This window comes from Sphaerulina musiva, assembly GCF_000320565.1.
Source record: "Sphaerulina musiva SO2202 unplaced genomic scaffold SEPMUscaffold_2, whole genome shotgun sequence".
NCBI classification, from domain to species: Eukaryota; Fungi; Ascomycota; class Dothideomycetes; order Mycosphaerellales; family Mycosphaerellaceae; genus Sphaerulina; species Sphaerulina musiva.
In genome coordinates, this window is record NW_016017384.1 from 118002 (window position 1) to 128996 (window position 10995).

General features: G+C 52.0%; 4 protein-coding genes across 4 annotated transcripts; 1 reads left to right on the forward strand and 3 right to left on the reverse strand.

Moving 5' to 3' along the window:
* Positions 1-451: 451 nt before the first annotated feature.
* SEPMUDRAFT_146916 (DUF803-domain-containing protein) lies at positions 452-2410 on the reverse strand. Its single transcript, XM_016903959.1, has 3 exons — positions 1827-2410; positions 1433-1724; positions 452-1360 (listed from the first exon to the last, which is right to left on the reverse strand). The coding sequence occupies exons 1-3, from the start codon at positions 2251-2253 to the stop codon at positions 628-630; spliced, it is 1452 nt and encodes a 483-aa protein (XP_016763006.1). The 5' UTR covers positions 2254-2410; the 3' UTR covers positions 452-627.
* A 769-nt stretch (positions 2411-3179) lies between these two features.
* On the reverse strand, positions 3180-6334 carry SEPMUDRAFT_146917 (P-loop containing nucleoside triphosphate hydrolase protein). The gene has a single exon (XM_016903960.1). It carries the CDS (start codon positions 6158-6160, stop codon positions 3353-3355), a length of 2808 nt encoding a protein of 935 aa, XP_016763007.1. The 5' UTR covers positions 6161-6334; the 3' UTR covers positions 3180-3352.
* A 9-nt stretch (positions 6335-6343) lies between these two features.
* Positions 6344-6646, forward strand: SEPMUDRAFT_114022 (uncharacterized protein; the record flags this gene model as incomplete). The annotated part of the gene is made up of 1 exon (XM_016901069.1): positions 6344-6646. One exon carries the CDS (start codon positions 6344-6346, stop codon positions 6644-6646), a length of 303 nt encoding a protein of 100 aa, XP_016763008.1.
* Positions 6647-6718: 72 nt separating this feature from the next.
* On the reverse strand, positions 6719-9718 carry SEPMUDRAFT_146918 (MAP kinase). The gene is made up of 2 exons (XM_016903961.1): positions 7533-9718; positions 6719-7479 (listed from the first exon to the last, which is right to left on the reverse strand). Exons 1-2 carry the CDS (start codon positions 9069-9071, stop codon positions 7075-7077), a joined length of 1944 nt encoding a protein of 647 aa, XP_016763009.1. The 5' UTR covers positions 9072-9718; the 3' UTR covers positions 6719-7074.
* Positions 9719-10995: the final 1277 nt, after the last annotated feature.

Genomic DNA, 10995 nt, shown 5'->3' on the forward strand with positions numbered 1-10995 from the left:
TCTCTCTCTCTCTCTCTCTCTCTCTCTCTCTCTCTCTCTCTCTCTCTTCTTCTTCTTCTTCTTCTTCTTCTTCTTCTTTCTTCTTTCCTTCTTTTGTTTTTATGTTTTTTTAACAAAACTATCTAGTACCTTACCTTGTATACCTTACCTTACCTTACCTTACCTACCTTACCTTACCTTGTATACCTTACCTAACCTTACCTTACCTAATCTTAAGACCCTGCCTGCTTGAATTTGATTTGCCTTGTCTATATACATGTACCTAGGTGTACATAGGTATAATTGCTTGCTTGCTTACAAACATACAAACATACATATAGATATGATTGCTTGCTTAGGTACTAACTGACTGACTGACTGACTAACTGACTGACAGGTATACTTCTTCACTTTCAACTCTCGCTTCACTTTCAACTTGCAGTAAGCTTATAGTTACACTTTTTCACTTTCACTTATACTGATTGGATTCTTTCTCTCTATGCTACCGTTTCGCACTGTTGGTTGTATATTTGATTGTTGTAGTTTTTTGTTTTCTCTCAAGTTTCGATTTCATTTCCATTTCCATTCCATTCCGTTCCATTTCATTTCATTCCCACCCCCACCTCCGAGGGTAGGTGAACTGACTGGCTACCTTTTCGGATCGGAATCAAACCCCTTTCCACCACCACCGATACCAGCAGTAGCGACCACGACCTTTTCTTTGCGAGGCAGTGTCCCATTTCGTAACGTTCCATTTCCATGTCCATTCCCCATTCCATTCCCATTCCCCTTGCCCTCCATCCCACCCATACTGTGGCGATCAAAACTGGTCCGCTTCTGATTCGATCCACTCAACGTGTCTTCGTCACTATCCTCCGCCAAATCCCCCAACGCATTGGCTTCAATGTCATATGCATGCAATAGATGCTGTGGTGGTGTTTGTTGTTGTTGTTGTTGCTCACCTCCTCTTGTCATGTGATTGGTCGTCGTTGCAGAATGGACCGCTGCTGCTCCGTAATCGACGCTGGAGCGAGATCGCGGAGATCGGAGACTCCAACTATTACTCCTCCGATGATGAAGTTCGCCGCTTCTGCGACTTTGCATGCTCAAGCGGGTTTGCAGGCCTGCGAGCCCATCGGTAGGGATGCCGTCAATGTCGTGGTATTGGCCGCGGCCGTCACGGGCGGATTTGATGCCTGCATTCATTCCGTCGGGGTCTTCGCGGGAGAGGTTGAGCAGGTAGACGCCGGTGAAGATGGTGAGGAAGCCGCAGAGGAGGGAGATGGTATTGACGGCGTCGGCGGTATTGAAGCCTCGAAACATGATAAAGGAGGCTGTGAGAGTGCAGGTTGTAAAGGTCACATAGTACAGTGGGTTAACACTGGTACATCTCATGGTCAGCATCTGGAGCTAGCCGATTGGGCAAAGCGCTGAGCAGGGAAAAGGAACGTACATATTGGTGCTGTAGGTCGCCAGCGCCTTGTTGAAGTAATTCATCTGCGTGAGAATGCAGACTACGACCACAATCGCAAAGACGTATGTGGAAGGGTGGGTGAACTGATTGTTGCCGCCGAGGGTGAGCTTGAGCGCAATGCCAAAGCCTTTAATCGCCATGATCGATATGGATCCTACTGTCGAGCAGATGCTGATGTACACCATGGGGTTCTTCTTCCCGTATACGGGCGCAATCTTGTATATCATGACCAGCGCGAATATCAACACGATCGTGCAGTACGTCAGGAAACCTGCGAAAGAACATGGGTGGTCAGCACATCGATCTCTTGGACTCGACCATATATCGCTCTTTCTCTCTCACACTCTCTCCCACTCCGCGAAGCTCAACGTACCCAATTGCATGGCATAATGTAGCAGCTCGTCAATATTGTTCAACTCTTGGTCGGGCGGCGCATGCAACACAATCACCACACTCCCAATCAGACAAATCGCACAACCGACCCTCCCCAGCACTCCTAATCTTTCATCCAGGAAATAACTCCCCAACACCGATCCAATCAACACGCTCAGCGCGCCCAAAGGAGTCACCAGGATCGCGGGCGCAAAGGCATATGCGGAAAAGTTGCAAATCTCTCCAATGACCATGGTAATAATACCTCCCCACCAGATGGGGTTTTTCAAATATGCGAATCCGTCGCCTTCGAACCCATTTTGTTGCGCAGCAGCATTCAGTCCTTTTTTCGTAATGACGAACGATGCGCCGATGCCCAGCGTAGAGGTCACGGCCAGGGACAAGCCGATGTACTTGTCCTCTATCATGACGGGCGTGTGATTGGTCGTGTTGATGAAATCGAATAGCAATATGAGATGTCCAGAGCGGGCACCGTGCCCGTGCGCTGGTGGTCCGTCAGGCCTAGAGGGCAAATGATGTGTAGGAGAGTAGAATGGAAGGCAGAGGAGCGATTATTGCGGCGTCATGGTCCGGTGATTAGTTGGTCGTGTAAATCGTAGATGGTCGTGCGTGCGTGCGGGCAGCAGGCGGGCGGCAGGCGGGCAGGCGGGCGATGCGTGCGATGCGTATGGTCGTGGTCGTAGTCGTGATTGCGGTCGTGGTCGTGGTCGGCGCAGGGAGAGGCGAGGTGGCCGTTAGCGATGCGAGGTTGGCGACGGGGAGCAGAGGGTCGCAGTTCCAGCGGGTTGGTGTCGGGTCCTGCCGCCTGTGAAGAAGCTTAGAAGAGCTGTTCCTGTTCCTGAGTACAAAGTCGCAAGCCCCATCAAGTGTAGCTCCGGGAGCGGTATGTCGCGATTCTGCAGTCGTGGGTGTTGTCGCGGGCGGGCGGACGAGAGAGAGAGGGAGTGGGAGAGGGATGGTGGTGGTGGTGGTAGCGGCGGCGGTGGTGGTGGTGGGTACAGGTAGTAGTGGTAGTAGTTAGTAGTAGTTACAGGCACCTAGTAGTAGTGAGGTGTCTGTCTGTCGGCGATTTCGAGGCCTCGTCACCGGACACTCCACTGCGAGACAACTGGGGTCCCTGGACTGCAGCGAGGGCCATGTTGCCCCGGTGCCTTACGAATTTACGCGTGGGAGCGCTGCTATTTCTGGCTTTAGCTTCAAACTCATCCGCTTGTGCAAGTCGATCGCAAGGCGTCGCAAGCCGCCGACCTGTCACATCACGCCGAATTTGGCTTTGCACATGTATAATTATACGTGATAAGAGAGTGCGTATGCGTCTTATACAGCAGGGAGGTATCAGTCGTGTATTACAATGTTTCTGATTTCACTAGGACTACCTAGGTGTAATGCCATTATTACCATGAATCATTCCTCATCATCAATTCATTCGCTTGAACGCTTTTCGCCTCATCTCTATATGCTTCTTCTTCTTCGATGATGGTGACTTTTTCTATCCCATTAATGCATTTAATCATCGTACAAGTCAATGTCGCCGTCGGCGCCATTCGTCAATTCTTGCACGGCATCTTCCTCGTCATCCCACATCTCTTCATCCTCAGACATGTCGCTTTCTCCATGGTTGGGAATCACCACGATATGACCATCTTCGAGCTCCACTCGAGCAGTCTCGCCATCCCTGATGGATCCCCTCAATATGAGCACCGCCATGCGATTGAGAACTTCCTTCTCAATCAGCCGTGCCAGTGGCCGAGCGCCATACGCAGGTGAGTACCCAGCGGCACCCAGGTAGTCTTTGACCTCGTCGGAGAGATCGATGCGGACGTTGCGACCATTGCCTTGCAAGCGCTTTTGAATTTCTTGCAGCCGCACATCGACAATCTTGCGAATCTCTCTCTTAGTGAGACGGTTGAAAATAACGATGCTGGAAATGCGGTTGAGAAACTCTGGCAGGAAGTAGTTTCGCAGTGCAGTCATGACGAGTTCCTTGGTGGTGGGGTCAATCTTGCCGTCAGCTGCGTTGGGTCGTGCCAGGTACTCAGCGCCCAAGTTCGATGTCATGACGACAATGCAGTTCTTCGCGTCAATAATGCGACCTTGGCCGTCAGTGATGCGACCATCGTCCATGAGTTGGAGCAAGACGGTAAGAACTTCCTTTGCTGCCTTCTCAACCTCGTCGAAGAGCAGGATGCTGAATGGTCTGCGACGGAGAGCTTCGGTGAGCTGACCTCCCGCGTCGTGGCCGACGTATCCTGGAGGAGCACCAATCATGCGTGATAGCGAGTGTCGCTCCTGGTACTCGGACATGTCGAAGCGGATTAGCGACTTGGGATCGTCGAAGAGAAACTCGGCAAGCGCCTTAGTGAGCAGCGTCTTACCAGTTCCAGAAGGACCACAGAACAGGAATGACGGAGGTTGGCCAGGATTGGCGAGCCCAGATCGTTGAAGTCGAATCGCGTTGGCGACAGATGTGACGGCCTCCTTCTGACCAACGACCTGCTCTCCAAGAACTTTTTCCATGTGTAGAAGCTTCTCCTTTTCAGTAGTTCGTAGCCTGGTGACTGGAATTCCGGTCCAGCGCGCAACAATCTCGTTGATTTGGTCAGGTCCAACTGCGTCCGCGACAAGAGCATTCGTGTCGCCGGCAGCACCACGACGTGCAGCTTCTTGCTCCTCTGCGTGCTTTTTCTGGATTTCGAGCTCGCGAATGCGCTTCTCGGTATCTGGAATGGCATAAAACTTGATGTCAGATGCGCTTGCAAGATCTCGTGTGCGCTCCGCTTCTTCCAGTTTGTTCCGAAGCGAGTCAAGCTTGATCTTCTGCTCTTGAATCTCCTTCGATCGGGTCTTCTCGCGGTCGTACATTTCACGAAGTGGCTTGAGCTCTTCTTCAATATTGGCTTTCTCAGCTCGAGCCTCTCCCAAGCGCGATTGGGATGCCTCGTCCTTTTCGCGATCGAGAGCATGAATCTCGATTTCGAGTTGTCGCAACCTACGCTCCATGTTGTCAAGGACTTCTGGCTGTGACTCTCGCTCCACACGAACGGCAGCTGCAGCCTCGTCGACCAGATCGACAGCCGAGTCCGGCAGTCTGCGCTGGGTGAGATAGCGTGCGGCGAGTGTGGCGGCAGCAATGATGGCGCCGTCCTGGATCGTGACACCATGATGCACCTCGTACTTCTCCTTGAGGCCACGAAGGATGGACACAGTCTCCGAGACGGAAGGCTCTTTGACCATAACCTGCTGGAAACGTCGCTCGAATGCTTGGTCTTTTTCGATATATTTGCGATATTCAGCAAGCGTGGTTGCACCTATGCAGTGCAATTGACCACGGGCAAGCATGGGCTTCAGCAAGTTGGCTGCGTCCATGCCCCCCTCGCCTGAGCTTCCGGCACCCATTAACAAATGGATCTCATCCACGAAGAGCACAATCATCTCTTTGCTGTCTTCAATTTCTTTCAGGACACCCTTCATGCGCTCTTCAAACTCGCCTCGGTACTTAGACCCAGCGACGAGTGCGCCGACATCAAGGGACAGTAGCTTGCAAGCCGCAAGTGATTGCGGCACATCTGCGTCCACAATCCGGCGTGCCAGACCCTCAACCACAGTTGTCTTGCCGACACCAGGCTCACCGATGAGGACAGGGTTGTTCTTCGTCCGCCTTGACAAAATTCTGACCACTCGCCTGATTTCCTCTTCACGGCCAATGACAGGATCGATCTTTCCATCCCGTGCCATTGCCGTCATGTCGATGGTGAATTTCTTGAGGTTCTCATTCTCTTGCTCGGTATCCGCCGTCTTACTATCGACTCTTTTCGTACCTCTGATTTGTTGAATAGCTTGATCAATCAGCTTCGAGTTTGGTATGTTGGCTTCGGCTAGACATTTCTGGATGTTGGTGTCTTGTACGAGGCATTGTATCAGATGGTCGACTGCAATATATGAGTCTTTTTGCGTCTTCGATAGATCGTTTGCGTTTCGGAGGACTTTCGAGAATGATGGTGCCACACTGATGTTCTCTGGGGGAGGGTCCTGTGATGGCACGCGTACGAGGGACTTTTTCAAAGCACGCTCCGCTAGTTGAGGGTCCCCGTGTGCTCGCTCAATGACCTGCTTGAAGAGCGGCGCTGAGCTTGCAGCATGTGAGGCATGTGAGTTATTGGTCTGTTGGTCCTTTGACTGGTCTGGCTGGGGGTCGATCAGTGCGACTGCCAGATGCACCGGCATAAGCTGTGAATGTTGATATTGCGTGGCTAAGTCTTGTGCTTCTGCCAATGCTTGGGTCGCACGGTCCGTGAAGGACATGTTGCCCGCCATGTTTGCGGTATGGTTGTGAACAGTACTGAGTAGTAGTAGTAGAAGTAGTAGGAAAGTGTGGTTATAACAGTGAAGCAGTACGATATCAGGTCTGGCTCTGTGCGAGCACTCACTGTGACGTTCTGTTGTCGCGATTGAATGGCTGTCTGGTGTGCAAAATGGATGATTCAAGGTGAGACGACGATGAGCTTGAAGACCACCTTTATGTGTCTGGTCGTAGAAGCTTCGAAACACGCTGTGACTCTCGTGGTTGCTCGGCCTGTGGAGATGCTCCTAGACAGTGCTAGTGAATTCGCGCCCAACAAGGAAGTCACTAGAAGCTTCGAACGTCACTCCCCACTGACGCTGACTAGCAGTCACGTGCACACTGAAGCAAGTCACCAGTACGTACCACAAGCCAGTAGCTCTACGGCATCACCCCAGCGGTGGAACACCGGAACCACTTCTCACGCCACGACGAGAGAGGTGGTCGACCGCGATGCTTGATTCGTGGTGACGATATATCATTGAGGAGGGTTGTGAGGTCAAGCCAATAAGGTTCATCATAGGCCAGCTCGTGTTGCTTCAGGTACTCCCAGGTTTTCATTTTCATGTTTCATACCTCTCAACGTGTGCGTCTACCCTTACTGCAGCCGACTCAGGCTTGCCATCTACAAAATGTACACACTGTCCCACTCACTCTGCTACTGTATCGCTGCTGGTCATCCAGTGACCCGCTTCCTCGTGCTCTATCATCCCATCACTCCGCCATTCTCGCCATCGGAGGCGAACTTGTAACGAGACCAGCGTTCTTTTTCTGCTCACATCCGGAGACCAGTTCATTGGTTGCGTAAAGCATATCAGGTCGTATGTCCTGGTGAGGTTTCTCAATAAAGCCATCATCGAGCTTCTACCTTGTTGGCCCCAGGCTTGCATTACCGGCTGGCAGTGGCATCCAACGGAGCTGCATGTAAAGCAGGTTTGGCGTGCTGCCCCAGTGTCCCTTCCTTTTTCTTCCTGAGCGCTTCCATGACCCATTCGCCCACCTCTCGATCCACAAACCCTCCTTCATCTGCTACCGGCTGACTCAATGCCTCTGAGTTCGGCTCAGGAATGTCCTCACCTGCCGCAGCGGCGGCCTCGGCGGCAGCCTCAGCATCTTCATCCTCTTCCGTGATGGTCGTTGGCTTCACCAACGGAGCAAGCCATGCATGCTGCAGGAGCATCGGGTAAGTGGGCCTGAGGTTGGGAATCTTGTGTAAACAGCCTGCTACGAAGTCTCGTGCAGCTTCGGAAAATGTATCGGCAGGAAGATCAGGTGGTTCGCCGTCAACAATAGCCTACACAATGAATGTCAGTCATGTTCCATCATATTTGGGGGCTCAGCACTTACGGCAAGTTGTGAGAAAATGTTGTCATAGGTTTCGGGGGGATAAGGATATCTTCCCAGTGCACATTCGATAATGGTCAGGCCAAGGGACCAGATGTCGGATTGCACACTGTAAGTTCCCACAGCGCCGCCAGGAGCACCACCTCCACCACTCGAAATCCGCTCCGGGGCCATGTATGACTGACACCCAATGTTCGTCTTGGCTATGCTTGCCACCAAGTTCCCTGACACACCAAAATCACACACCTTGATTTGTCCCCGTGTGTTCATGAGAATATTGGTGGGTTTCACATCTCGATGGATAATATTGTGTTCTTCTTTCAATGACTTGAGTCCCAGTGTCGTGCAATAGGTGATCTTCCTCAAGACGCCCTCGGGCACACCATCTCCATATATCTTGTCACAACTTCCACCATCCATAAACTCCATGCAGATGTATACAGCGCCTTCCTGGAAGAAGGCGCCATAGAAGTCGACAATGTATGGAGACACGCATCGATGAAGAATGTCAAGCTCCATGATAATAGACTGGAACTTGGCATCATCCAATTCCAGTCGCATCTCCTTCATGGCCATCACGATGCCTGTGGTACCGCCTCGTCCGGGTGCCTGCTGCGAAGTGGCATGTGCAGGCATGGTGGGAGACGAGGGCGATTGCTCTCCGTCGGCGTTCGGTCCGCGTGCCTTGTTTCCTGCCAGGCCCTGGCCTGTCTTCCTGAATTTGGGCCGCGAATGTCTCACTTTGTATACTGTGCCGTAGTTGCCCTTTCCCAGCTCGTCTAGAGTGTCCACTTCATCCAGACTTATGCTGAAGCTCTTGCCAGAAGTAAAGTCTATGCCGCCACCATGCACAGTCGCCTTGTTCTTGAAGATCAACGCACCCGTCTTGGTGTCGATCATGTCCGCGTACTTGTCCATTGCAGTCTCCTGCTTTTTCGGCTCCTGCTCGGAGGCGTCACCATTGGGATCTCCACCACCCATACTAGTGAGCGTCATTCCCGCTGGCTTTTTCCTGCCAGTTGGTGCAGCTGAGCCGGGAAGAGCCCCGGGCATTTTCATCCCTCGTCTCTCTGCCATGGACATAGGCTTAGTAGTTCCCGGAACTGCAGGCGAGGAATGCATCGGCGTTGGTGTGGGCCTATTCATCCCGGGCGGAAGCTTGAAATTCGAAGGGAATCCTCCTCCAGCGCTACCACCAGGTGCAGGCGGCCCAGCACCCAGCGGATTGCGATTCGGCAGAGGTGAAGCAGGCCCTGATCTTGCTAGCGAGAACGCCTTTAGGCGAGCAGCAATGTCGGGGTTCATGGCTGGGGGGTTTCCCCTGGCAAAAGTGGCGCCTGTCGGCCTCCGTGCTGCATCTAATTGACCCCGCGATGTCGAAGAGGCCGTTATGCCTGCCATGCTGGGAGGAACACTGGTATCGGATACCATTCGTTGTATGGGAGGAGAGACTGGCGGAAGGTCCGGATTCTCGAGCGGCGAGGGAAGCTCGTCGGGTGAAGTGGGCAGCGAGTCGATTGGTGACTTTGGATCTGCGGACATGGTGAATGAAGGTAGGCGGCCTGATGGCCGATCGTGCTTATGCGGCTCGTCTCGGGACGGGGTCCAGTAGTAGGAGGTGTTTCGCTGTATGTGATGAGCCTCAGGTATTGGGGCGGTCTGGTCAGGTCACGGTCAGGTGGGAGGGAGTTCTGGTGCGCAGAGGTTGTGGTCGTGGCAGCACAATAGAAATCCAATAAGGTAATGGCGCGGTAGACAGCAAGTAGTGACGATCGAGGTTAAGCCACATCCAGATTTGGGCTCGCAAACGGCAGTGCCTGCTCCGATGAGTCCGATATGCTCCTAAGGTAATGTGCTAGCAGAATTGGCCGGGTATATGTATGTGCGACAGGCAGTCTGTTGGCCTGCGTGGTATGCTGAAGGACAGTAGGTGGTGGTATGCGTCGGTTTGCCGTGCAGAATCTGGTAAGAAGATGAAGACGCACAGTTGCGTAAGCGATCGAAGGGAGCTTTCCGCGGGTTCACGTGAAGACGTGGTAGGTCTAACGTCGCTCGGCTCCAGGATGGTGTGGCTTGACGGACACCTCAGCCTCCTCAGGCCAAGGAAGGTTATTCAGGTATTATTCACTTCCAAGATCCCGATTCCCAACAGTGCCAACACATCAAACAAAAAAAGGCTTGCATCAATTACAATGACAACGTGCAACGCGGAAGAGTATGAACTACAGGTAATGACAGAGAGAGCATTTTATGATGAATTTCACGTCCACGCGTCCTCGCCAATCTGTGACACTCCCGGCCTGGAGATATGGCGGGACCTGATGGTGATGATGCGGCGAATGATCATGGCGCTGCCAGGATATCTGGAGAGGGCCAGTAGGGACGTGAGCTACATGTAGGAATTGGCAGCGAGAAACAGGCTACAGTACCTAGTTCTCGCTTTGCCTGCAATTCGAAACCTGGGCCTTTCGGTGCGACGGATTCCATACCCTCATTTGCTGTCTGTGTATCTGCCTGGAATAGGATGCTGTCCGAAGACCAACAACAAAAACTCCGATGAGATGCCCGGTGGGAGTGCCCGATACCTTCTAGCTTTTGCTACCGAAACTTGCTCTGAAGTGTGGCTTTGCGACTCTACATTAGCGCCGGACCACATGCGCCAGCCAAGCCAAGACTGCATCTGATAAGGCCGGGAACTGGGAAGACGACTTGCTTTTGCTTCGCTGTACCCAGTAGGAAGTAGGTAGCAGTAATGAGCGGTGACTCTGTGGCTGTTGTGAAGGCTTTTGGAGGAACTGCTGGGAAGATACCTTACACTGCTTATAGCAGGCGGAACTCGAAGCCTGGTCATCCCACGAACAACAGGCTGTCAGGCTCTAGAACAGGTACTAGTAGGTACCTGTACCTGTAGGCTGTAGGTGGTAGGTTGCTAGTAAGGGAATATGGCGCGCGGCGCTGACGCGCACTCGTTCTGAGGTTCCACGCACTCCTGACTAAGCATTCAAAACGCATGCCAAGATAGAACGAGTGCATAGTTTAAATTACGAGTGCAGGTCATGTTTTTCTTCTTCCTCTACATCTACTTCTATCGAACCATCTGCAAACTATCTACCTACTCTTACGATAATAGTTCACTACTATTTACTCTATATTTACCGAATCTATCTTGTACTTGTCTACAATTTACTCCCTCGACAACAGTAAGTATATATCTACTGTTATTATACTGTTACTATACCGTTAGTATATCGTTTCTAAGATAATTAATAGATGGCTCCTCAAATTACCCCGAATATGTCTCGCCTGATTCCAAGTATTGATTTATCAGACGTCCCATCAGGCTCTTCGCCAAGTACCTACGAGAGTCGGTGGACTTGGGAGAAAGCTACCTTACCAGCCGGTTCTCAAATGTTTGACGACTGGTTTGGTAACGTTGAGGACGATGATGAAGAGATTAATCTCGACG

What these genes read in the sequence shown, in the direction of transcription:
- SEPMUDRAFT_146916 (XM_016903959.1), bottom strand. Translation starts at nt 2,253, where the DNA reads ATGATAGAGGACAAGTACATCGGCTTGTCCCTGGCCGTGACCTCTACG. An exon ending in ACATTATGCCATGCAATTGG is followed by an intron (nt 1,725 to 1,826) that starts GTACGTTGAGCT and finishes GTTCTTTCGCAG; the next exon opens with GTTTCCTGACGTACTGCACG. An exon ending in GCGACCTACAGCACCAATAT is followed by an intron (nt 1,361 to 1,432) that starts GTACGTTCCTTT and finishes GAGATGTACCAG; the next exon opens with TGTTAACCCACTGTACTATG.
- SEPMUDRAFT_146917 (XM_016903960.1), bottom strand. Translation starts at nt 6,160, where the DNA reads ATGGCGGGCAACATGTCCTTCACGGACCGTGCGACCCAAGCATTGGCA.
- SEPMUDRAFT_146918 (XM_016903961.1), bottom strand. Translation starts at nt 9,071, where the DNA reads ATGTCCGCAGATCCAAAGTCACCAATCGACTCGCTGCCCACTTCACCC. An exon ending in ACATTTTCTCACAACTTGCC is followed by an intron (nt 7,480 to 7,532) that starts GTAAGTGCTGAG and finishes TTCATTGTGTAG; the next exon opens with GCTATTGTTGACGGCGAACC.